The sequence below is a fragment of the Vulpes lagopus genome, chromosome 12 (genome assembly GCF_018345385.1).
Source record: "Vulpes lagopus strain Blue_001 chromosome 12, ASM1834538v1, whole genome shotgun sequence".
Taxonomy (NCBI): domain Eukaryota; kingdom Metazoa; phylum Chordata; class Mammalia; order Carnivora; family Canidae; genus Vulpes; species Vulpes lagopus.
In genome coordinates this window covers 17,653,220-17,680,210 of record NC_054835.1, presented here as the reverse complement: position 1 = coordinate 17,680,210, position 26,991 = coordinate 17,653,220, and the positions used below count along the sequence as shown (strand labels likewise).

At 37.1% G+C, this 26,991-nt stretch overlaps 1 protein-coding gene, 1 long non-coding RNA gene and 2 other non-coding genes across 7 annotated transcripts in view; 1 reads left to right on the top strand and 3 right to left on the bottom strand.

Annotated features, from left to right (window-relative positions):
- Positions 1-26,991, bottom strand: part of SSH2 (slingshot protein phosphatase 2) — a 237,270-nt gene that overhangs the window by 52,570 nt on the left and 157,709 nt on the right. For all 3 annotated transcript variants that reach the window (XM_041725969.1, XM_041725972.1, XM_041725971.1), the window contains 2 exons: positions 11,446-11,549; positions 8,862-8,926 (listed from right to left, as the gene is read on the bottom strand). In XM_041725969.1, the coding sequence (XP_041581903.1) occupies positions 8,862-8,926; positions 11,446-11,549 (169 nt within the window). The remainder of the gene's footprint in view (positions 1-8,861; positions 8,927-11,445; positions 11,550-26,991) is intronic.
- Positions 1,115-16,789, top strand: LOC121473515. 2 transcript variants are annotated; one of them, XR_005983160.1, is made up of 4 exons: positions 1,115-1,426; positions 1,888-1,995; positions 11,344-11,429; positions 15,894-16,789. It is a non-coding gene; the product is annotated as an uncharacterized LOC121473515 (long non-coding RNA). The 2 variants fall into 2 exon arrangements; XR_005983159.1 differs by having other exon boundaries at positions 1,115-1,995.
- LOC121474359 lies at positions 4,039-4,109 on the bottom strand. Its single transcript, XR_005983369.1, has one exon. It is a non-coding gene; the product is annotated as a small nucleolar RNA U2-30 (small nucleolar RNA).
- On the bottom strand, positions 4,717-4,793 carry LOC121474360. The gene has a single exon (XR_005983370.1). It is a non-coding gene; the product is annotated as a small nucleolar RNA U2-19 (small nucleolar RNA).

Here is a 26,991-nt window from a genome sequence, read left to right as displayed (position 1 = left end):
TAAGAATATATTTTTTTTAAATTTGAGAGAGAATGAGAGAGAGCGGGAGCACAAGTGGGGAGAGAGGGAGAGGGAGGGAGAAACAACTCCCTGCTGAGCAGGGACCCTGAGATCATGACCTGAGCCGAAGGCAGACACTTAACCAACTGAGCCACCCAAGCACCCCAAGAGGCTATATATTGTATGATTCCAACTATATGACATTCTGAAAAGGCAAAACTATGAAGTCAGTAAAAAAATCAGTAGTTGCCATGGTGTGTAGGGGAACAGTTTTCAGAGCAGTGAAACTACTCTGTATAATACCCAAAGTGATAGGTCCATGTCATTATACAGTCGTCAAAACTCACAGAATGTACAACACCAAGACTGAACCCTAATGTAAACTATGGACTTTGAGTAATAATGATGTGTCAATGTAGGTCCATCAATTGTTAATAAATGTACAACTCTGGTGGGGGGAATAATGATAATGAGGGAGACTATGCATGTGTGGGGCTAGAGGATATATGGGAAATCTCTGTACCTTCTGCTCAATTTTCCTAAAAGTGCTCCCCAAAAACATCTATTAAAAATTTTGTTTAGAGAGATCTTATATTAAGTGTCCTTATAATAGTAACTATTATTAATAGAATTGGAGGCAACTTTGGGAAATGATGGACATGTTTATGGCATAGATTGTGATGATGGTTTCATGGATGTATACTTATCTCCAAACTCATCCAGCTGTATATATTAAATATGTACAACTTTTTGAATGTCAATTATATCTATAAAATATTTTATTTTTATTTTATTTTATTTATTTTATTTTATTTTATTTATTTTATTTTATTTTATTTTATTTTAGAATGACAGAGAGTATGAGGGGGGTGAAGGGGCTGAGGGAGAGGGAAAAGCAGACTCCCCGCTGAAGGCAACCAGATGGTCCTTGCCTTCACAGAGCATACATTCTGGGTCACTCTTCTTTTAATGTGTTAACAAATAGCCAGGAAACTTGTGTACTAGAGGCAATTTACTCTGTATAAAATACCCCCCACTCCTTATTTCAGAAGAGACACAGAGTTTCAATCTTATCAACTGGCTTAAGACATCTCTCAGAAATGGGGCAGAAATTTCTATTCAGGATTCTTTCAGTGCTTCTCCTTTCCCTCAATTCTGTCACTAATTCAAAAGAAGCCAGAAAAAAAAAAAAAAAAAAAAAAGTAGCCAGGCAAAGAAAAAAAGAGACCCAGTCACATGGCTTAAGTGAGCCATTTAGCAAGGCAGAGGTGAGACTCCAGTGGCTATTTCTTCGTTTCTGTTCTGATACTCCTAGAAAAAAGTAGGGAAGCACCAAAGGCAGAATTTGCCACATTAAAGCTTGTTTCTAATAGGTGCTGATGCAACAAGAACGTAATGCCTACCATTCTGATTCTAAGTACACAAGGTAGAGAGCTGTATTGCTAACTTTATGTCCCATGAAGTAACAAAGAAACCAAATTCATTTGTGAGAAGCTAAGAACTAATATTTAAATAGATGAAGGTCTAACCCTAGTGGGCTGGGTTAAACAAGCATAATACACATACAGCTATGGATACTAGTAAATACACATAAGGAGGCCTGAAAGGCAGCACAGACTCTCTGATTCTAGGAACACATCATAAAATATTAAACTATTCAGAAACCCAGTTGTAGGTAAACTAGAATCTTTTATAAACAGATCTCAGATATTATTATATATCTAAACTTGGGCTTGCCTCAGCAAGCTCTGAGCTAACTTTAGTTCAGTTTCCTGAATATGTTAGAGGCTCTTTTATCCTCTGTCAAGGCTCTAAGAATTTCTGGCAAGGATCAAACACAAATGGAATGGGAACAACTGAACTGTGCTCCTGATAATTTATCCACAGCTTCTACACCAACCAGTGGCAACTGACTGGCTAAGTGGAAACTGATAAAAAGAAAAAAGAAACCTCCACAAATATCACCCATCGTATGTTATCAGGCTAAATTAGCAGGTAAGCAAGCGTTTGTTTGTTTGTTTGTTTATTTTGGATATTCAGGGCAAATATTAGTTATTTCTTTTTTAAAAATGAGGTGTGTTTATTTACTCATAATATCAAGAGCATTTCAAATGTTAGGCCTTCCCGTGCTAATTAATATAATCATAACATCAGGTCCCAAACCTAATGGGGAAGACCCTAGTCATTTTACATTGATTTAGAATTGAGTAATAGGTGCAACTCAGATTTTTTCAATTCCAAGCTTCTTACCCGGAAGAAAGGCATTTTGAGGCCTTTGATCACAGACCTCTAGAGAGTAACAATGTAATTGTTCTTTTTTTCTAAAGATTTTATTTTTAAGTAATCTTTACATCCAATGTAGGGCTTGAATTTACAACCCTGAGATGAAGAGTTGCATGCTCTACCAACTGAGCCAGCTAGGCACCCAATTAATTCTTACTAAAAGGAGTAAAGCTCTACTTTTTTAAAGAAAGTAGAGCTTTAATCAGGGGGTCAAAAGCCATGACGTTAATTCAACACCTATATCCTAAAGAAGGTTGAGATGAAATTTCTTTTTTTTTTCTTTTTTTTAAATTTTTATTTATTTATGATAGTCAGAGAGAGAGAGAGAGAGAGAGAGAGAGAGAGAGAGAGAGAGGCAGAGACATAGGCAGAGGGAGAAGCAGGCTCCATGCACCGGAAGCCCGACGTGGGATTCGATCCCAGGTCTCCAGGATCGCCCCCTGGGCCAAAGGCAGGCACCAAACCGCTACGCCACCCAGGGATCCCGAGATGAAATTTCTTATAGAAAAAATTGCAATGCTGAGGATGGATCTGAGCTTTCAAATTCCCTTTTAGGCTTCAAGATTCAAGGTTAAGAAATTAAAATTTTAAGAGCCACAGCATAAAGAAAAACCTAATACCCAACTGGTTTGGAGGTTTATTTCATATTCCTGTTAGGAAGAAGATTGACAAAATCTAATAACCTAATTCATCAAGTTAATCAGAGACATGTAATTAAAAATGGCAGTTTGTACATAATACCCTAACATTAGAATTGGCAGCAAGTCCAGTGTTTCCTTAAATTCCTCCAAAATTTACATGGAATTGACAACTGAAATAAGACAACTCAGGTGCATTTGATTAACTCCAGTTCTCACTAAAAAAGATATCACTGAAGTTTATTCTAATTGTCCAAAGTAATATTTTGAATTTTAAATAAATATTGGCAACAACAGCAAATATGAAATTATTCCAAGAAAGTCCAATTATTGCTTAAATTTGGAAACCTATTACAAGTGTCAGGTGAACTTAATTCAGCAATCTGAGGATTGAGGTAGGTCTGAGAAGTCATCTGCCTCTGCTTTATTTCTGATAAGATGTCAACGTGTTTGCAAAGCTCATCTATCAAAGAATGATGTTAAAACTTCTCTCAGTGACTAATTTTGTAATTTGATTACAAGCAGTTCACAAACAGTAACCTGATAAAATAACTTCCGTCCTCAGTAACATCAAGAAATACTATTCCTTAAGCTTACACTGCACCTTTGCCTTTAATTTTTTTTACCAAGAGTCTTACATCATGCCACTGCATGCAATGTTTATCCTCAAGGAAGCCACATTATAAAGTCCCAATGTCTAGACAGGCAGCTCACCCAATTCATCAGAGAGAAAGGTTTCAAAAGTATGTAAATATTAAATTCTAGCCAAAAGAACAAAGCAAAGTCATTATCTAAAATTAAAATAGACTTCAGATGTGACACTAATAAGCTAAAGAACACTGTTTTCAAAAGAAACAGAGCTTGAGGGAGTCTTAGGACTCATTTTTTTTTTAGCCTATCACCATGAAATTCTTAAGTTAAAAAAAATGTATTATATTCTGTGTAGCCATTAAAAACAGATTTGTTTAAAAAAAACAAAACAGATTTGTTGACATGGAAAGATATCCAAAATAAAGTGTGAAGCAAGCAGGTTATAAGTCAGCATTTATATTTTTATCTCATTTTTGTTAAAAAAAAAAAAAGTGCTCTGACGCATACTGTTTTCTCTGTTCAATTCTGAGCTCAAATCAATTGTCGAAACCTTCATAGTTATAAAGATCAGTAGTAAAACCTTTTTGTCCATTGCTCAAAACTGATTAGCCTTTCATATACACACACATTTCCCCCAATCTCATTCATCCATGATCAAGTCTTGTTATCTACTGTCACCTTTTTTTTTTTTTTAAGGTTTTATTTATTTATTTGACAGAGAGAGAGAGAGCATAAGCAAGTGGAGTGGCAGGCAGAGGGAGAGGGAGAAGCAGGCTCCTGCTGAGCAAGGAGCCAGATGCCAGGCTCAATCCCAGGACCCTGGGATCATGACCTGAGCAGAAGGCAGATGCTTAACCAACAAAGCCACCCAGGTGTCCCTACAATGTCACCTTTTAAACACACACAAACACCCCCCTTCACCCTCAGACATAAGTCTTATTGTTTTAAAGATTTTATGTATGTATGTATATGTGAGAGAGAGAGAGAGAGAGAGAGAGAGAGCACGCGTGCATGTAAGCATAATGAGTGGAAAGGAGCAGAGGAAAAAAGACAAGCAGACTCCATGCTGAGTGTGGAGCCTGATGCAGGGCTCAATCCTACAACCTTGAGATCATGACCTGAGCCAAAATCAAAAGTTGGGGGCTTAACCAAGTCAATCAGGAACCCCAAGTCTTACTGTTTTAAATTACTTTGTACTTTGGCTTCTCAGAACTACAGAGATCAATCAGGGAGACTAGTATGTCTTCTGATACTCAGATTTGGCTATTTTCATTATTGATCCACTTTAGTAAGAGCAAAGGTCAGAGAATCTGATATACTCTGACAATTCTCACTCTCTCTCTCTCTCTCTCTCTCACACACACACACACGAAAGACCAGAAGGATGCTTATCCAAGTTGCTATGAATGGTTTTCTCAGAGTGTAGGATATACAGTGATTTTTACTTTCTTCTTTATACCTTCCTATATTGTATGAGTTTTGAAAATTTTATGTTTAGAAAAAATAAACCCATTTTCATTTGGGGAAAATATCAATGTACTATAAAAAACAAAACCCCCAAAGTCCTTATTTTTTAAAACTCTACTGCAAATTACTCAAAAAAAACACCTCCTTGTACCTTATCAGCACCTTAGCTCTGGTTAAGAACATTAGTTAAAATTACTTCAAATGGGAAGGAAGAAAAAGAAAGAAAGAAAGAAAGAAAGAAAAGAAAGAAAGGAAAGAAAGAAAGAAAACTGGGATGCCTGGGTGGCTCAGTGGTTGAGCAGCTGCCTTCAGCACAGGGTGTCATCCTGGAGTACCGGGTTCAAGTCCCACATCAGACTCCCTGCATGGAGCCTGCTTTTCCCTCTGCCTGTGTCTCTGCCTCTCTGTATCTCTCATAAATAAATAAATAAATAAAATCTTTAAAAAATAAAAAAAAAATTACTTCAAATGTTAGGTAAGTTTTTCATTTCCCAGTCTATTTTTTTATTAAATGGGTCTTTGATAATGTGCAAGAGTACTAAAAACCAGTCTTCATTTCGCCAGCTATGGTTTTCTAAGTACTGAAGTTACTGCTTGATACTGTATTTGGAATGCAGAGCTTTCCTGGAGGAAAAAATGATTTAGTGTGATTTTCAACGCTAAATGTGGGATTTGGTGCCACTATCTGTTGTTGGGTTGTTAAAAAAATAAAGGCAGGGCTTTCAGTTGACTATCAAACTTTTAACCTTATGCACAAGCCCCAGAATGAGAATTTTAGCATTCCAAATTTAACTCAAAACAAAAGGCCTTGCTTTGACTATACAAATGCTCCTTTCAGTTAGAAAAGTGCTAATTTGTCCAAAGTCATACAATGTATTCACTCATTTTCTTGAAGATGACTCACTCAATAATCTGAAACATAATGACTCTGTGTTTGTAACAATTCAAAACAACTGTAAAATGGCTTGCCATTAATTCAGAAGCATCAGTTACATTTTCTGAATTTATATCTTATAAATGTAAAGCAGCTGAAGCTGCATAGTTTAGCAAGGCAAGAAAAAAGCTAATTGCCAACTCTGTCTTTTTTTTTTTTTTTTAAGATTTTATTTATTTATTCATGAAAGACACAGAGAGAGAGGCAGAGACACAGGCAGAGGGAGAAGCAGGCTGCGTGCAGGAAGCCCAATGTGGGACTTGATCCCAGGATTCCAGGATCACGTCCTGGACCAAAGGCAGACACTCGACCACTGACCCACCCAGGTGTCCCACCAACTGTGCCTTCCTAACTGCTTCCTTAATGCTCTCCTGTGGTTAAAATTATTTTAACATTTAGAAGTGCAAGCTAAACTCCAGAAGGTTATAAAGGAGAAAAAGATAAAGTGATGACAGATCTCAAACTCTACCAAACCACAAAAGTTTTGGAAACTATAAACATGTATCTAATAGACATCAAGTATGTGCAAGTGACCATTATGGATTTTAGAGGAGGTGTTCTCAAAATGTGACTCCTGGAGAAGCAGCATCAACATCACTGGAAGACTTGTTAAAAATGCAAATTTTTACTGCCTTCCTCTCCCCAGATCAAATGCTGTGTGTGGAGTCCAGCAAATGGCAGTTCAACAAAGCTCTGCAGGTGATTCTGATATACTCTGAGGTTTGAGTATCACTGCTTTAGAATATTAATCCGATAAGAACTGTACCCCACTTTGTTCACTTATAAAGAAGTGTTTAAGATAGAAGTATATAAAAATATAGACAAGATTTACATAAATGTATGCTCTGATTTTTCAGATTAGGATAAAAAATAATTGTGTAAGGTTTTCTTTTTTTTTTTTTTATTCACTTATTCACGAGAGACACACATACAGAGAGAGAGGCAGAAACATAGGCAGAGGGAGAAGCAGGCTCCTTGCAGGGAGCCCAATGTGGGACTTGATCCCTAGACCCAGGATCCTGCCCTGAGCTGAAGGCAGATGCTCAACCACTGAGCCACCCAGGTGACCCTGTGTAAGGATTTCTTATTTCATATTCTTTAAATTTCTTATTTCATATTCTTTAAATTTCAAGGGAAATTTCTCTCTCAACAAAAATTTGTTGCCATTTTAAGAAGGTGATACAGGCAGCATTTGAGAGAAAAAAAATGACAGAATTTGAACACAGAATGATTAAGTGAGTGAAAAATCAGTTAATTACCACTGAATTCAGAGACCTGATCATCAATTTTTTTACAGTCATTCTTGTATTCTACTCATTTTCTTTCTTCCCATTGAAAAAGCAGAGATCAACCATTTGAATTTAACATGCTGACAGAAACCCAATTTCCAAATTACCACCCCAACCTAGAAGGGCCCATCACCACAGGCTTAGATTAGTGGTGCAATAACTACCTAGTAGACCTCCATGACTTAAGATGGCTTCCTCCTCCCTACTATTCTGTATTACCTCTGAAGAATCTCTCTCTCTTAGTAATCTCTACAACCAACGTGGGGCTCAAACTCACAAGCAGAGACCAAGAGTTGGATACTCTACTGACTGAGCAAGCCAGGTGCCACTCTCTTAAATACTGTAGCTATTCCATGTAATTCTTTGCTCAAAACCTTGTAATGTTTCACACTACTGCTTACTGAAGAGGCAGAGGTATTATCTTCAAGTATTTATCTAGAGGGTCAGATAGGGAATATAAATGAGTGAAGTAGGCCATATGAATATTAAATGGGTAGAAATGCTCTTTACTTTTCATAAAGAAACATATCATCTCATTTTTGTTTTCCTATTTTATTTATTTATTTTTTTAATTTTTTTTTCCTATTTTAATTAAATATTCTAAAAGAAAACAAACAGTGAAGAAATGATGACAATTGGTGACACTTGGCTTTACAGTCTAGGAGACAATAGGATATAGGGGAATTATGGTAAGTTAAGAGCCCAGGCCATACCCATGTCCGCCCCTCCAGGTCTAGCAAGTTTTGTCATGTGAGAATAAGGTCCCAGTGTTGCCAGAATTTTATATTTTGAAGTCAAGCTCCAATTATGGTTTTTTATGTAAAATTCCATTTTAAAATTTTGAAATTCTGGCTCAGAGTGAAAAACACCACCAATGAGGTCCAAAGAAAACAGATCTGTCAGTTTGAGACCTCTAGTTTGAAGCATTAAATCCCTATCTGCCTGCCTTAGTTTTCTGGTATCTAATCTTCCTTATGGTAACAATAATCCCCAGATTTGGGCAGCATTTTATACTTCTCAATATGCTTTCATATCCATTTGATCCTCTTGACTATGAGATGTAGAAAGGAGATGAGAAGAAGCAGGCTGAGACAAGCTAAGTAACTTGTCTAAGACCTGAGTCCAGGTCTCCTCACTCTAAGACCAGTACAAATCCCTGGCCCTTTTACTCTCTCCTTGTCCCTTACATGTCTTTTGCCTCAGTCATGCCCTCATCTAGAAGGACTGTCTTCTTTCTCTCTGCCAATCGAAATTCATCATCTTTTAAGATCCAGCTCAAGGTCAGCTGTACACATAAAACCCTTCTAACTAGGGCAAGTCTCAAAGTATTCTTTCTTTTGAACTTTAGTTGTTGTTATGGTCAATAACTCACAAGCTGGTGCTTATCAACAGCCTTGAATAATCAATTTATTTCACGTCATTTCACATTAGCTCATATCCCCAATTATATTCTAAGCTTTCTCTCTCTCTCTTTTTTTTTTTTTTTTTTTCTTTTTTTTTTTTTAATTATTATTCTAAGCTCTTTGATGGAGCTGGCATGTTACTCTTTTTTGTTCCACATAGTTTCCAGCACTCTGTTGGGACATTAAAAATGACTGCTTAACGTCTGCCATCTTGACAGTCTTTTGAGTAAGAGTTATAATGATAACACTAACTTACCAGCCTGATGTTATCTTCTGGTCGGAGTAATATGAACATTGCTTGGAGATGCTGTTGGAGATCACCTGGTGAAATTTATGAAACAAAAAATAATTATTCTCCATTGTAATGTCAACAGAGAGGATTCCTTCTATCTTAATAACCTATATAAAAGAAATTTCTGGGTCAATGTAGGACTACAATTAGACACAGAAATTAAATGTCTTTATTAATTATTAACTTCTTTTTTAAGTGGAAAGACAGAGGTAGACTGTATTTCTATACATTCACTTTTAGCCTATACTATATTAAAATTTGCTTTATGTTTGTCCAATGGGAGGTGCACTTGAAACCAATCTCAGTTCCGAACTATTGTGGATGTTGATGAAAGCAATGGTGAGATCTGCAGGGCTGTGCTTTCAGGCCCACTAAAAGTGTTAAGGAGGGAATCCTGAAAATGGGGTGTGTGATGAATGGGGTTAGAATTACCTCTAGCTTTACAAAAGGCTAACTATTTTGCCATTCTAATTTCTGTAAATCTTCAGTTGCACTTAAGAAGATTTTTAGCTTCCCCTTAGAATAATGTCAATGGTTTAAAATGATTTCCGTTATTAGTGGCTGATATTAAAGTAAGAGTATTCATTAAATATTGTGGATCCCAAGAAATATATATTCCATTGAACCTAATGTTAGGTATTATAACATGGCCAACCATTATTTGAATACACATTTGTTTCTATACATTCCACAAAACTAAATTGAAAAATTTTTTTTTATTAAAGTATTATAGATTTCCTTATACTTCCTATTCTATACTAGAAAGCTTTGGCTAGTAGGAGATAATTAGATAACGTACTGTTATAAATGATGACAATCCGAGAACAAAAAACTTCATTTCATGCCCACCCAGGTCCAGATTTTTTAAGAGTCTAAAGTGACTGACATAGCCACTTGATCATAGATGCCACTGGAACCTGTTCTTACATTTGTCTTGAAATCTACATACAAAATCTTCCTCCAGGTAACTTCAACTGTAACTGTGAGAGGAAATACTAATATGTGCAAGAAGCGGTGAGGGGCAAGAAGAAAGAGAAGTAGATTAGCGAACAGGTATTTGTTTAAAAGGTCAGCAAGTCTGAAAGCTTCTCCTTTTCCCCTGATGTTTCCTTCTCTTAAAGAATAGTTTTCTTGCCCCCCATCCCCACCTCCATTTCAATGCTGGCTTCTCACTGATTCCATTACTGCAGAATCTTTCAACTTTCAAAATTAAAAAGGAGAATCATTATGTTTGGCCAGGTCTGTTCTACCACATTTCAAACCCAGAGACACAATCGTAGTCTCACGTGTAAGAACCAGTATGGGCTCACAGGTGTAAAGCCAAGAGAAATGAAAACATATGTCTACACAAGAACTTATAAAGATTCATAGCAGCATTATTCATTAACAGTCAAAAATTGGAAACAACTCAAAAGTCTATTAACTGGTGAATGGAAAAATAAAATGTGGTATATCTACACACTAGAACATTGTTTGGTCATAAAAAGGAATGGAGTACTGACACATACTATAATGTATATGACTCCTGAAAACAGTATGCTAAATGAAAAGAGCCTGTCTCAAAAGGCCAGTTATATAATTCTTATATATGGAACTTCTATGGAACACTCAGAATGAGTAAATCTATATACCGAGAAAGTAGGTTAGTGGTTGTTTAGTAGGACTGGCAGGGAGGGAGGAGGATATAGGGAATGACTGCTAATGGGTAACTGGGTTTCTTCTAGGGGTGATAAAATGTTCTAAAATTATAGTGATGATTTTTTCTATACTAAAAAAACCCACCACTGAATGTATACTTTAAATGAGTAAACTAGTAAATTACATGGCATATGAATGGCATTTTACTAAAACTGTCTAAAAAAAAAAGGAGACAAAGTGTTTGGTATAAACAATGAAGAGTGACTTAAGATACATGTTATAATTGAGCTAAGCAGCTGAGGCTTTTTAAAAATTAAGATTCCTTCTGTTCTATCAGTAAAAATGACTGGAGGACAGGATTTTTAAGATGGAGAACTTGTAGACGAGAGCCATTTCTGGGCAGATAGTGGCCCTAAGTCCCTACACCAAGTGCTATTGGCCCAAAGATCCAGCTGGCTTCTTGGAGGTTCAGGTAAAAGTTAAGAAGCCCTATCCCTATTGTAAAGCTTCTTATGTGAGTTGGGTATGTGGAAGCTAAGGTTTGTCAGTGAAAAGTACTGCCAATAAGCAAACTGGGTATTTGCTACTGGGAAACCTTAATTGAAAAGTCACATAAGAATTAGAGTATTTCTGTACCTTATTATTTTTCCAACACAAATTGAGATATATATATACTTACATATATTCATAATATGTTTCTAACACAAATTTATTGATACACTCACACATACATAAAACAAGTTTTGCTAAGTGCCAGAAAAATAGTGGGAGAAAAGTGATTACTGCGCAGTACAGTGTTTTCTTTCAGTTCTACAGGACTGTTGGAGAAATGGGACTGAAGTTGTCAGCTGTTTTGAATGAAACAAAAGGCAAAGAAACAAAGAAAGGAGTGGCGTATGTGGAACTTTACCTGCATGCTTGTTGCGTCTGTGGCTAATTCTTGGTGTGGATGAGCCATTTCCCCGTGGTAGAAAAAGCGCAGCACCTTTGACAGTTAGAAAGCTCTCACTGATGCTATAAGGAAAAAAGTCAAAAGGAAATGGATTATTTAAGGATGAAAAAATCAGAATGAGATGGAGATCCATTTTGGGGTTATTCTCTTGCCCATCTTCCAAAGTCCCAATTTCATGGGATGAAGTAAAAATAAAATCAAAAGAGATCCTTTTATTTACATAGTCCTATCTACTCCAGACAATTTTTCTGAAACAAAACTTACAATATTCTCTATATATTAAATGGTAGCAGTTAAGAATGAAAGGCTCTGGAAACAAGACGGTAAAGGCTCTGGAGCCAGACTGCCTGGGTTTGAATCCTGGCTCTGCTGCTTCTTACCTGAATGAATTTTAGGGGACTTAAATTTCCTTATCAATAAAACAAAGCTGTGTGAGGAGTCAATAAGAATACAGTTTTTTAGAGTGATGCCCTTATGCAGAGGGATTTTTGAATTCAAATGCAACCAAGGTATAAAGTTCTCGGTTTTGCTTTAGAAGTGTCTCTAGAAATGAAGCTGGCAGACACATCGGAGAACATTTTAGTTGCTTTTAAAATTCCCAAAGCTCCATCATAAATTTAATTCTTAGTGTCCCAAGTAGAAAACAAAAGGTACAACGGGACTTAGAGTACTGTTCAGGACAGTAGTAATCTAATTTTCACTTAGACTGCTGACATGGGTGTTGTTGTTGTTGTTGTTGTTGTTTTTTTTAGCTTTTTATTATAGAAAATTACAAACAAACAGAAACAGGATAATATAATAAATCCCCATGTTCTCACACATTTCAGCTTTAATTCAAGGCCAATCTTTGTTTCTTCTACATTCTTACTCTCTTCAACTTGTCCCTAAAGTGAAACTAATCCCAGACATTCTATCAGCAAAAAGTCTTTTAACTGGTCTGTCTGCAACTACTTCTGCATCACTGTTATCCACTTACCAAAGAGCAACCAAGGGGATTTTATATATATAAAATACACATATATATTAAATGTGCTTCCCTTTGTATTTACAAGTAAAAGTTGAAGTCTTTAGTTTAGACTTCATGGCCCTGTAACATCCAATAATATATTATTTCTCTGATTTTGTGCTAGCTTCCCTTTTGTTTGCTGTAGTTACACTGGTCTCTTTTGTGTCTTCTATATTCCAGGCTCCTTCTCAGGGCTGTTGTACTTTTTATTTTCTACTTGGGACGCTTTTCTCCTGGCCATCACTATTTAAGTCACAGACCCAGCATCATCACCTCTCCCTCATCCCAATCATACTCTACCCTGCTGTTCTATTCTGTTTCCTTCAGGATATAGATTACTTACTAAAATTACATTTATTTACTTTGTATACTTGATTGTGGTTATCTCTTTATGATAGAATATAAGCTCAGTGAAGAGCAAGGATTTTATTTTGCTCAGTATGTATCTTCAACATTGGAAATAAGTGCCAACTACATATTAGGTGCTCAATGGCTATTTATGAATTAATTCACCCCGGGTTTTATTTTTTTTAAGATTTTATTTATTTATTCATGAAAGACATCGATAGAGAGGCAGAGACACAGGCAGAGGGAGAAGCAGGTTCCCCCTGGGGAGCCCAAAGTGGACCCAATCCCAGGACCCCGGGATCACGACCTGAGCTGAAGACAGACACTCAACCACTGAGTTGATGTGTCCTGTCACTGCAGCAGGAATTGTAATTTAGGACAAGAAAACAGAAATTCTGTAATTTCACATGTAGAGAAATAATTGTTACAGAACTCAATATAAGTGGCAGGTTAATGGATTATAAATACAAATGTTTGATGTTAAGTTAATTGGCAAATAAAATGAAAACACCTCTATAATGTTGTTAGTCATTGACTCAATTTTATCTTCAAATTAAATGGCATGAAGCTGATAAACTTTTGAGCTCACTTTCCAAATAGATTAGAACATGCTTCTAAAAACAAAGGTAAAAATCCAGATGCCACTTTAAAAATCTGCATGCCGGCTGGGAGGGGCTGCCTTTATTTTGTTTTGTTTTCATCTTTAAATAAAGCATTGCGCTCTTGTGGTCTGTTTCACAAGTCTTGTCTCTTGTTACGTTCGTGGTATGCACATGTCACCCTGCTGTGGGTCACTCTGTCTTACTCACATTACAGGAACAACCTAAAACAAAATGTCTTGAGTGACAGGATGAGTGGGGTACACCACAGACAGGAAATGAAATTCACACTTCTGCCAACACAGCAATTGTCTGCTTTACCAAACGAAAATACTTAAAAAATACAGGCCAATATTCTACCTATCACCAGACAAAGTTACAGCTGTGGGCACTTTGGTTTCTGGTAAGCAAAGTGGTCTCAACATCCACAAAAGAAGTGTATTTGTAGAGAGCTTAAAAACAACCAAGCATACTTCAGTCATTCCTTTTCTGAGACAGAGGCAGTTTCTCTTTGGCAAACACTAGTTTAAGAATGAACTTCCTGGTTTGATACATTTATTCTTGCTCATACTTTAAAGCAAATCCAAGTGTGTTCTTTAAAATGTATGCAAGTGCTTTCACACGGGGAGGGCCAGGGACCCTTGCTTATTTCAAAGCTACCTAAAAAATTCCTGATTGTAAAAGACAGACCAGGAGTCAAACTAACATAAGAGAAAAGAATCTTTTCTATTTGAATCACTTACACAAACCTCAGTGAACTTTTCTGAGAGAATAAAATGCGCAACAAATACAGCTGGGTCAGGAGACTGCTGTACTAAGGTGCGATACAGGCTCCCAGAGAGTCATGGCAGACACACTCTGTATGATACAGTCAATCCTCTTTATTCTATTCTACAGATTATGACTCTCCAGTTATCACGAAAGTGGCATATACTGTTGGTTACAGGGGACCAGAAATAAAAGTGTGACTGATTACAAAAACCCTTTATCATCACTGAGCAAAAGTCAAAAAGCTCTATAAATGCTATCACAGATGGGACAGCAGTATAATGGTGTGGAAGTGAAAAAACAAAATTCACAACAATAGGGTTAGGTGGTTCAAATTCAACTTGAAAATTAACTGCTTTATTTGCAGATGAATAAAATTATATGTAAATTTAATTATATGTAATTCACATGTACTTCACTGTAAGGTAAAAGCTTAGTATATTTTGCTAGAACATCAAAAGATTCATTTATGTAAGTATTGGTCTTTCTGAAAAAGCTTCCTGAAGATTCAATCAACATAGAGGTGGTTTCTATTTAAAAATTTAGAGAGCAAGTAAAAACTTCTACACATTTTCTGAGTTGACCAATTCTGGAACAGAAACAGGATTTCACCATTAAATTTTATGGAGCCATCCATGGGTGATTACAGATGTCTAAATTAAACACAAAACCAAAAGGACTTTAGAACCTCTATATTAAGGAAAATGCAAGATAAAGAGGATACCACTTTCTCTGTCTAAAGATGGAGATTACTTAGCTCCTTAAGAAAATGACACAGGATCATCTTTCTAACAGAGTGACATCTTTATCTGAATACTATTGAAGGATGAGCACTGGGTGTTATACAATATGTGGGCAAATTGAATTTAAATTTAAAAAATTAAGAAAGAATACAACTGAAGATTGTCTATTCCTCTCTTGCCATAAAGATTACTTGCTCAACAAAAGAGAAAAATCATTCCTAATCAGACATGTGAATAGCTAGTAATAACTAATTTGACTGAATGCCTAGTGTATGCTGGGCACTAAGCTAAGCACTTCATTTAATCTTCACAATAATCCTATGAAGTAGGCACTATTTCTTTTTACCCCCAATTTATACATAGTCAGACTGACGGTCTCAACAGATTCTTAGTTATTTGTCCAAGATCACACAGCTAGTAATCCTCAGAGCAAGAATTCAAACCAAGATTTAACTTGAAAGTTCATGCTCTGAATCACTATTATGCTGTTCTTGTTTTATGCTATACTTTATGTAAGATGAAATGCAATATTTTCCCACAGAACTTTCAACAGAATAGAATTTAAGAGTACAGGAGTGAAAGAAAAGGACCGAAATAAATCCAGATCTCAATTCTTCTCATGCTTTGTTTCCCTTATCAATGCTACAAACAGAAAGACTATACACTGAGGGGAATCAAGAACATCTGGCTGAGAGATGAATCCAGATGGGCTGGACAGTAGAGAAAAGAACTGTAACTTCTGATGGGAATGACAGTAGCATTTCAGTCTTGAAAATGGAGGAAAGATCTGTTTTAAATAGATTTGGGGAAGCACTCTGTGCTAATCTCTCCCAATCAAAATCACTTCCTAAAGCATGAGATTTGTTAACCGGCAGTTTGTTCTCAGGCACAGTGTAGAGGAAAGGGTCAACTAATGGAAGAAAATACTTAACTGTTCTGCAGGTGGAATAATTTTTGAAGAATGTGGCCTGGGTGATCATCCGTGACCAGCAGAAAGACCAAGGAAGCAAAATAAAGCAACAACACACCTGGCCAAATTGTGGACTATCAATTGGATAGTCTCCTGTTTTACAAAAAATATACATGAAGAAATGGATCATTTACTATGGGAAACTGGGTTTCAGAAAATGGATGCAATACTTCTATTTCAACACATATATATTAAATGTGCTTCCCTTTGTATTTACAAGTAAATATATTAAATTGAAGTAGATTTTCATGTTTGTGTTTGTAATGTTTGGTATTTCTGTCTAAGCCAAAGTTTATAGGTAAATTATATTTTACCTATATATTGCACAAAGTAAGATGGTTGCCATTTATATAAAATCATATAAAATTAAAATACACATAACATAAACTTTTATTTTTGTCTTGAGGAATATTCATCTAGGAGAACGTTTCAAATATATTCTACTCTAACATTCTCCTTTTCTTGATATATGTTCTCTGCTCATTTAGTTGTTTAATTTTCAGATTCAGGGCACTAGGAGAGCTTCTGTCAATTCCTTAAGTGGAGAGGAATTCATGTCCCCATTTAGCGTGACCATATCAAATAGAAAGGAAATTTCATAATAAAAAGCTTCAAATATCAGACCAGAGGCCAAAAGACTACAGAACTATCAATACCACTACCTACTAAAAAGTTTGGCTAAGTAAAAAAAACAGGAAGGAAAAAGTCATTGTGCTTTGATGTTGAAACATTGCTGCAAAAATCAAAAGCATATTTCCAAGTAGTGAGAAGTTTGATCTGTAAGCCTAAAAGAACTTAGGGACTAGACTATAATGTGAGAAAATCTACATCCAAATATCATATGTACTCTTCCCTGTAATTAAATATTCCCCAATCCCATCCCCACCATACAAGGTCATATATTCAAATGACAGTATTAGAACAGGAATCAATACCTGGAACCCTCTTCCTCAAGGTATGAACTCCAGACACATGTCTATGAATGCAGGCAACAGGATTATTTCTCTCCTCATTGACAGACAAGCAAAAGTTGGGGGTACATTAGTAGACCAATTGCTGGCAAAGAAGAGAAGGACTTAGGACTCTAAGTTCTTATTCATTAACTACAACCATCAGACCATTTTAGTTACAGCTAATCTTCCACTCAAAGTATCTTGCACAATGCCCAGCACAAATGCTCTCAGATGCAGCTGTTTGTTTTTCCCCTTTCCTACTTTTCTACAGTCTAAGAAGAAAAGCAAAGGTCTATTTGTTTAAGGCTGAGGGACAAACACTTTCAGGTCTATCCTCCTGGCCTTTTCCCTATAAATCATAAATGGGAGAAAAAAACAAACCCAGAAAATTCCTTTTGTTTTGTTCATTCTGGATATTCATTCACTTGGTAAGATCTTGCAATGATTCCATTTTGTCTCAAACGTGCATCTTAGAAATGTTCAGACAGAAACAGAATGTAGGATCAATAATTTTACCACTCAACCTTCCAATTTCTACAGACTGGTGTACATCTGAATTGACATTTGTTGTTTTTGGCTGTCCAGAAACAGATCTCTGGTCTCCATTTGGGGAATCCCCCAAATGTGCCTAGTCTTGATGGCTTCCCATTCTGAACTTCAAGGGGCTTTCCAGGAACCTGGCATGTAGTTTGGGCCTGGCCGGTTGGATATTCTCCCTGAGTCTTAAGACAGGTGACCCAAAGGAGTAGAGACAGTGGGGGATGGTAACATTCACTGTGGGGAGAAAGACAAGGTATAGACCAGTTTGCTCCTACTTCCTGGCCTTCCTTGAATGCCCCTGGCTCCTGCCTGTTCTCTAAGCCTCCTGTCCATACGTGAGCTCTGACTTCCTTCTAACAAATATTCTGGTTAAGATTGTTAAAATTCATTTCTGAGCTTGCAACAGAGGATCTGATATATTAACTGAAGTTCAAAGAATTTAATGACTTGTCGCAAGTCATGCAGATGGTTAGGTAGAACCTAGACTAAGCCCCGTCATCTGACACCCAGGGCAACACTTTAACCCTTTATCCTGAGTTAGATGTTCTCACAACGGGACATTTTTAGTATATGTGCTGCCGAAGCGAGCACTCTCACAACAGGACATACTACAGGTCTAATAATTTGAAGCAACCAGCAGTTAAAAACACATCTGGTCAGTTCATCTAAAGAGAACAAAGACAGGATTTTACTGCAAAGCTTGGTGTGATATTTGTTCTATTTTTCACAGTATCCTGAAGACAAAGTTCAGGTTTGAGTGGGGGAAAGTTTAGACATATTCCCATGAGGCAAATATTTTAATTGTATTTCTTAAAGTTGCTTTCTCCCCCTTTTTCCTTTAATAAGCTTGTTGACTATTAAACTTGCTTTAAAAAAATATCAAAAACTAGATGCCAAAAGTAAAAAGTTAGGAAAATCATGGGGCCTAGGAAGGAGGGCAAGAAAACCAACTTGAGAAGTGGATGCAAAAGAAAAAGAGGAAGGATTCAATACATAAAATCAGAAATGAAAGAGGAGAAGTAATTCACAGCACAGAAATATAAAGGATTATGAGACAAATATGAAAAATTATGTGCCAATAAACTAAACAAAAAATGGATACATTTCTAGAAACATACAATCTTCCAAAATTGAATCAGGGAGAAATAGAAAATCTGAACAGACCATTTACTAGCAACAAAATTGAAATGGCAATCAAAAAAGTCAAACAATGTCCAGGACCAAATGGTTTCACAGGTGAATTCTACCAAACATTTAAAGAGTTAATACCTATTCTCAATTTTCAAAACACAAAAGAGGAAGGAAAACTTCCAAATTTATTATATGAGGCCAGCATTATCCTGATACTAAAACCAAACAAAGACACTACAAAAAAAAAAAAAAAAGATAACTACGGTTGATATCCCTGGCGAGCATGGATGCAAAAATCCTCAACAAAATACTGACAAACCAAATTCAACAATATATTGAAAGGATCATTCACCATGATCAAATGGGACTTATTTCAGGATAGTTCAACATCTGCAAATCAATCAACATGATATATCACATTAACAAAATGACGGATAAAAACCACATAATCATCTCAATAGATGTAGGGAAACAAGCACAGGACAAAATTCAACATCTGCTCATGATAAAAACTCTCAACAAAGTGGGTTTAGAGGGAACATACCTGAAAATAATAAAGGCCAGAAATGATCGAGAATCTTGTTCTAAAGAAGGTTTTCCCCCAAGGAAAGGAGAAACTGTCTCAGCTCAAGGGAGAGGAGCCCATTTCCTTTACAAGCTGAGTAACAAAGCTGTTCAGCCACGTGGCCTTAAACTCTAGACTTAAATACTTCTTTCAAAAAGGTAAAGCTTAAAAGCTGTCTGGACCAAAAAGTAAAGGACTTGAACAGTTCTTTCTCAGTATTTAAATTGCCAGATGTATTGGTTACCAAGACATGACCAATATTACTTGAGACCAAATTTAAAATAGTTGGTGGGAATAAACAAGACAAAACAAAAAGATATTAATTCAGAAAAACTGTTCATCATTTCATTTACATGATTCACCAAATACCTTCCCAGGTATTTAAAACACACCTGCAGAAGGAATGCAAGCTGTTTTAAGCACTTGGCCAAAATGTCCAACCCAAATCTGTTTTCAGATTTCTCTTTCGCCCTAATGCAAAGCTTCTTATGAGGTTCAGGCCATCTTCTATTCTTTGCTGCTGTCATCTTTGGACATCCTTGTCACTATCTTTTACTTAATATTAATACCTCTCACCTAGCTCAATCTTCTCTTTCACTTTGATTTCTACTATAATCTTAGGAGATTCCATTGTTCATATAGATGAACATGCAAGTTTTGTCCCCAAATTTCTCATCCTCCTAATGTTCCAAGACCTTAACCTGGACTCCGGATTTCTAACTCCCAGAGTCCCTTTGGAAGGCATCAGATCTTAATGGACTTGATTTCAGAAACCAAATTCCCAATTTCTGGCTATAATCTCCTCTCTTGTGACTCTCTTTTGTTCAGTCTCTTCACCACCCTCATGGCCACTTTGTTCTATATAAAGATGACTTCTGATTAGTTATTTATTGCCGAATAACAAATTAAAAAGTAGAAGCTTAAAACAAAAAAGAACATTAATTCCCAGGCAGCCTGGCTGGCTCAGTGGTTTAGTACCACCTTCTGCCCAGGGCGTGAGCCTGGAGACCTGGGATTGAGTCCCATTTCGGGCTCCTTGCATGGAGCCTGCTCCTTCCTCTTCCTGTGTCTCTCTCTCTGTGCCTCTCATGAATAAGTAAATTAAAAAAAAAAAATATATATATATGAAGAACATTCATTCTCTCACAGTTTCTGTGGGTAAGGAATTCATGAGCCCCTTAACTGAGTGGTTCTGGCTCAGGGTCTCATTATCAGGATGCAGCAGGCATTTTGAAGCCCTGATGAGGACGGACAGATCTGCTCCTAAAAAGGCACCCTTGGGCAGCCCGGGTGGCTCAGCAGTTTAGCACCGCCTTTAGCCCAGGGCCTGATCCTAGAGACCCAGGGAGCCTAGAGTCCGGCTCCCTGCATGGAGCCTGCTTCTCCCTCTGCCTGTGTCTCTGCCTCTCTCTCTCTCTTTGTGTCTCTCATGGATAAATAAATAAAATCTTAAAAAATAAAAAATAAAATAAAATAAAATACAATAAAATGGCTCCCTTACGTGAACCTCGGTGGCTCAGTGGTTGAGCGTTTGTCTTTGGCTCAGGTCATGATCCTGGGGTCCTGGGATTGACTCCTGCATCAGAATCTCTGCAGGAAGCCTGCTTCTCCCTCTGTCTATGTCTATGCCTCTCTCTCTGTTTCATGAATAAATAAATAAAATCTTAAAAAAAAAAGGCTCCCTCAGATGGCTGATAGGAGACTTCAGTTCTCTGCCATGTAAACTTCTGCACTGTTCACCCTGCGTACTCTTACGACATGTCAGCTGTCTTTCCTCAGAGTAAATGATCCTGAAGAGAACAAATGCAATGTTTTATGACTTAACTGTGGAAGTTACACACCATAATTTTTCTCTTTTTTTTAAAGATTACTTATTTTTAAAGATTTATTCATTCATTATTTTTTTTTTAGAGAAAGTGAGCACACATGTAAGCAAGTATGCATGTGAGTAGGGAGTGGTGAGGGAGAGAAATCCTCAGATTCACTGTTGAACGTAGAGCCCCACATAGGGCTCAATCTCATGACCTCAAGACCATGACCTGAGCCGAAATCAAGAGTTGCATGCTCAACTGACTGAGCCACCCAGGCACCCCTCCACACCATAATTTCTGCAACACACCATTAGTTATACAAGTCAACCATATTTAATGTAGGAGGAGGCTACACAGGGATGTAAATACTCCAAGCCAAGAATCAATGGGAACCATCCTGAAAACTGCTTACTACAGCTTCTACACTGGTTCTGTAGCTCAGATCTATTACTAGAGGTTTAGACCTATAAAATAAACTGTCTACTAGATAGCTTTTTGTTGATAATAATGACAACAACTTTACCATTATTTCACAGGCTTTAATTTGTGAAAACTTGCAATTTGATATAATTGCACCAAAAGGTTCTCTTTGGGAGTTGTGTCATGGTGGTGGAAGTGGTTAGGTGTTGGTTCTGAGCACAACAAAATAAACTTAAAGATGCTGGGATTATCATTTATTGGAATATCCACCCTGTGTCAGGCATGAAGTCTGGTGTTTTATTTATTTTTTATTATTTATTTTTTTTTAAGTCTGGTGTTTTAATTACTAACTCACAGCAACTTTATTTTATTTTATTTTTTTTTAAATTTCAGAACACTTTATTTATTTATTTATTTTTTTATATATTTTTTTAAATTTATTTATGATAGTCACAGAGAGAGAGAGAGAGAGAGAGAGAGAGAGAGAGAGGCAGAGACATAGGCAGAGGGAGAAGCAGGCTCCATGCACTGGGAGCCCGACGTGGGATTCGATCCCGGGTCTCCAGGATCGCGCCCTGGGCCAAAGGCAGGCGCCAAACCGCTGCGCCACCCAGGGATCCCCTCACAGCAACTTTAGTAAAGGAAGTCATTCTTCCCATTTCATAGATGAAGAAGCATAGATGAGAGTAACTTGCCTCAGCTTACCAATTACATAATTAGTATGATAGAGCAGGGATAAAAATTCAGGCCTATTTCCAAGTTTTTTTTTCTTCTCTAAATTCCATTCCATGGCTTCTTTAGTAGTTTGAGTTCTTTCTGTACAATGCAGTCTCATTGTAGCCTACCCACTAAAGTACCAACTGGGTTCTAAATGAGAATTCTCAAATATCAGAAAACCAAGGGTTGGTTAGTTGGTTTCTTTTTAAAATGAGTCAGTTCAGTTCTACTTTATTGTAGTCTTACAAGTAATTCTCAAAACTCCCTGGCCACAAACATTTAAAACAGTCTGTAAAACACCAGTCTGTCAATTTTCCTTATCACATCATTTCTCCTAGAGTTGTTCTCTACCTTACTAGGCTAAGAAAATGAAATAATTTGCTAACATACACTCTTGAAAATCCTCCAAAAATTTATACTCTTAAGGAATTTCTACACCCAATGTGGAGCTCAAACTTATAACCCCAAGATCAAGAGTTGCATGCTCTTCCAACAGAGCCAGCCAAGTGCCCCCAAAATAATTATTCTTAAATATCAAACAAAGGGAAATATGAAAAGGCATGGCGAAGTATGTTGAATGTCTTTTAAACCTATTGCTTGGTTTTCTTTACTATCACTGCACTGACTTTTTAAAGTCCTTGAGCAAATCCTTATTTTCATAACTATATTAATGCATATTACAGATCCCCTTGGCACAATGAAATCCAGAAGAAACACTGCTGCCAGTTCTTAGGTTTTGACACTTATAAAAACAGTTAACTTCTAAAAAATAGTGATGATGATGGAGGAACAGAAAAAGGAAGAGAATGAGAAGGAGAAGAAAAACATAGTAAAAGGCAAAGTTCAAAGGACAATTTAAGGGGTTGTCAAGGGAAAGGAAAAAGAGAAAGTAAGTGGCAGTCTCGGGCCTTAATTAGCTCACAGTGGTTAAACCAATCCAATGTTGCTTGTTTCCTACTCTCTTCCTCCTTTTTTTTTTTTTTTTTTTAAAAGATTTATTTATTCATGAGAGACACAGAGAGAGAGAGAGAGAGAGAGAGAGAGAGAGAGAGAGAGCCAGAGACACAGGCAGAGGGAGAAGCAGGCTCCACGCAGGGAGCTTGATGTGGGACTCGACCCGGGTCTCCAGGATCAGGCCCTGGGCTAAAGGCGGTGCTAAACTGCTGAGACACCCGGGCTGCCCTACTCTCTTCCTCCTTAATCACTATAGACTCATCCTAGAATTGCACCACCAGTGGAGATAAAAAGTTTACCCCACTTGTTCCTTGCAAATTTAATCTGTTGAGCTTTCTTGATGCCTAATCTAATGTTTAATAATTAATTTTTCAGATTTACTAAATGCACACTTTAAATCAATTCATGAAGAAGCAATGACCCAAAGCACTTTCTTCCCTATTTTCCAAATACTATTCATAAGAAATCAGAGAGTTAGAAATAAAGAAATCACATAGTAGTATTTTGCAATACCCTAGAGTGCAATGTGAAGCAATAAGAATTCCAAACATTTTAGTTAGGATTTGGAAAAAAATAAAAATATTCCAATCAAAACGATCCAAGTATAAATTTCAATCTCATATGTGTTTTAAAGAAAAAAACTGGGGCACAAAAAAACTGGGTGGCTCAGTCAGTTTGAGCATCTGCTTCAGCTTGGGTCATTATCCCAGGGTCCTGGGATGGAGCCCCACATCAGGCTCCCTACTCAGCTGGGAGTCTGCTTCTCCCTCTCCCTCTGCCCCTACCTGCTGCAGCCCCTACTTGTGCTTTCTTTCTGTCAAATAAATCAAGAAAATCTTAAAAAAAAAAAAAGAAAGAAAGAAAGAAAGAAAAGAAAGAAAGAAAGAAAGAAAAAAGTTAAGGATACCTGGGTGGCTCAGTTGGTTAAGTATCGGCCTTTGGCTCAGGTTGTGATCCCAGGGTCCTGAGAATGAGTCCCATATTGGGTTCCCTGCTTAGGGGAGTCTGCTTTTCTCTCTCTCTCCCACCCAAACTCATTCTCTTGCAAAAATAAGTAAATGAAATATTTTAAAAAACTAAAGAAAAAAGTTAAAACATCACATATTTTCGGGTTTTCAGGCAACTGGCTGGCTCACAATCAGTGAAGCATGTGAGTCTAGATCTTGGAATTGTGAGTTTGAGCCCCATGTTGGGTATAGAGATTACTTAAAAATAAAATCTTAAAAAAAAAGTCACATATTTGCTCCAGTGTAGCAACAGATGTACAATTCCATACCTAGACTGCTTTTAGGTACTGGTTGAGCTAGCTCCTATAAACTCCCAAATGGCAACTCAAAACAAAGGAAAACATAAGGAACAAAAGGAACTGATTTTAAGTCAAAAGGCAAAATTTTTGTACAATGACTGGAAGGAGAGCTGCAGTCCTAATCCTACCATTTTCTCACATGGTACCCAACAATGAGGCTGTATGTGTCTTATAGACTTGCTTAATCAGAGGACGCTGCCACCCCAGAGATTTATCCTTTAAACATCTAAGCACAGGGAACCACAGTTTCTAAAAGGAAGGTGGCTGAAGATATTTTATTTTAGTAAAACAAGAAGATACGGTCCATTTCATTCTTTTTTGTAAAATAAGAAAGGAAGAATAATGAGAGACAATGGATATGGCCTTATTCACCATTAGAGAACACAAGGTGAGATGTATAAACAGCTTGACAAGGTAGACAACCAGTTACAAGTGAAGCACTGCCACCAACAACACTAGTCCGTGTTGGGAGAGTTAAGGCTTGCACACACATGCAGGGCAAAATATATAGACACTTTTTTTTTGGCTGTATGAATTGGTAAGTTTGTTTATATTTACTATGAATGCTGACATGTGGACTAATTTGTGTTTTCGATTTGCTTTTCTGTTTCTTGTATATCTTTTGTTATCTATTAAGGTAAAAAAAATACATACATTCTATTTCTATCTTCACGGGCATATCTTAAAGCCTTAATAAGTATTTTTAACAGCAAATTAAACTATTACAATGTAATAGTTTTACATTGTAGACATGTTTTTTTATTTTTATTTTTTTAAAAGATTTTATTTATTTATTCATGAAAGACACAGAGAGAGAGAGAGACAGACACAGGCAGAGGGAGAAGCGGGATCCACACAGGGAGCCCAACGCGGGACTCAATCCTGGGACTCCAGGATCATGCCCTAGGCCGAAGGCAGGTGCTAAACTGCTGAGCCACCCAGGGATTCCCACATTTTTTTTTTTTCTAAATAAGGCTGTCCTGGAGTGGACCCAGTAATGTGCCTTAAAAATCAATGTAATTTAAAATACCAGTTTTTAAGTGTTAATGAAATTAAAAATCCTACACATACATATGTCTTACTTTTAAAAATAAAAGTTGGGTCTCAGTTATACTCTAAAAACTAGAATACTTGGGTGTAGGAAAGGAAAATAAAAACCAGAACTCACTGACAAAATGCTGATAAAGTTGCAATGCCCTTTCAGTAACTCAAGACCCAAAACCAAATTATGCTAGAGTCAGGGGAAAAAAAAAACAGGGAAGTGGCTATATAACAAAGTACCTGAACTTCTGCTTAAGAAAAAGGCCATAACCAGGCAAAAAAAGCCATGCATGTGAAGAATGGGAAGGTAATATGGTAGGAGTGGAAATGGCTATTAGCAAAGGAAGGTGACATTGTGGGTGACAGTCTTCTCTTTTTGCAAATTTCTCTTTAATGATGTTATACTGTGTTTTCAATTTTTAAAAAGCCCCCCCCCCCTTAAAAAAAAGCAGTACAGGAAAACACACCGTGGGAACGGAGTCAAGCACACAGATGTTTTGCGTAAGCTGCTTTTCAGAGACATCTGCCTTTGTGCAAGACTTGAAAAAGTAAAGCTGTTGTCAACAAGTTCTCCAAAGTGAGGGGTGGGGCCTGAGAGAAAGTGAGCTGTGAAGAAACCAACAATTAGAACCCTGAGGGCTGTGAAACACAGAGTTTCTTAGATTAAATTCTTCATTTATGAACCACCTCTCTGCCCAAAATGCTTTGCCATTAGCAATGTCTACTACTCAAACAAGGAGGATTCAGCTGCCCCTATGTTCTCCACTCAAGTGATCGAGGCTGTCCGCAGTGTCATTTTGGCTCTTTGCATTTGGCTCTTTTAACTATCTTTGTGGTAGGAGAGATAGGGCACAATCTCCTATGTAAAAATCCAAGTGGGAAGCAAGATGGCCTACTCCTCTCTTCTTGTTCCAACTCCAAATAAAAATGATTATGTACAAAAGAATTCATGTAAAAGCAAAAAATAATAATGCATTTATCTGTTCTACTATCTTGCTTTTGTTTATTAAACTTTATTCTGGGGGATCCCTGGGTGGCTCAGCAGTTTAGCGCCTGCCTTTGGCCCAGGGTGTGATCCTGGAGTCCTGGGATCTTGTCCTACGTCAGGCTCCCGTCAGGCTCCCGGCATGGAGCCTGCTTCTCCCTCTGCCTGTGTCTCTGCCTCTCTCCCTCTCTCTGTGTATCTCATGAATAAATTAATAAAATCTTTAAAAAAAAATAAACTTTATTCTGTCTAGCAAGATGAATATTCCTGGGTCTAAATTGTTGGCTTTCCTGTGTAAGGCAACGAAGGGAGAGTGCCTTCACACTGCTTTACATAGTGGCCAGTCTAACGCCATGTACAGTGTTTAATAAATGTGATCTGCAAATAACAGGGACAGTGCTAAAGACTCAAGCACACTTTGGAGGGTAATTCAGTGTGAAAATCACTGTGTAAAACCTTTGGAGCTCATGGAGCAAGTGCCTAAGCCCACATGTCTGCAACACAGACTTCAGGAAAAGGCTTTCTACTTGTCTGCAGTTTCAGTCATGCTTGATGTGAGTGGGGAACTTCTCTCACAAAAGAACTTTCAACTTACTTGCAAAGTTCTCACAAAGTCCTAATTGGTGTTCTGTCTTGAACTTCCCTTT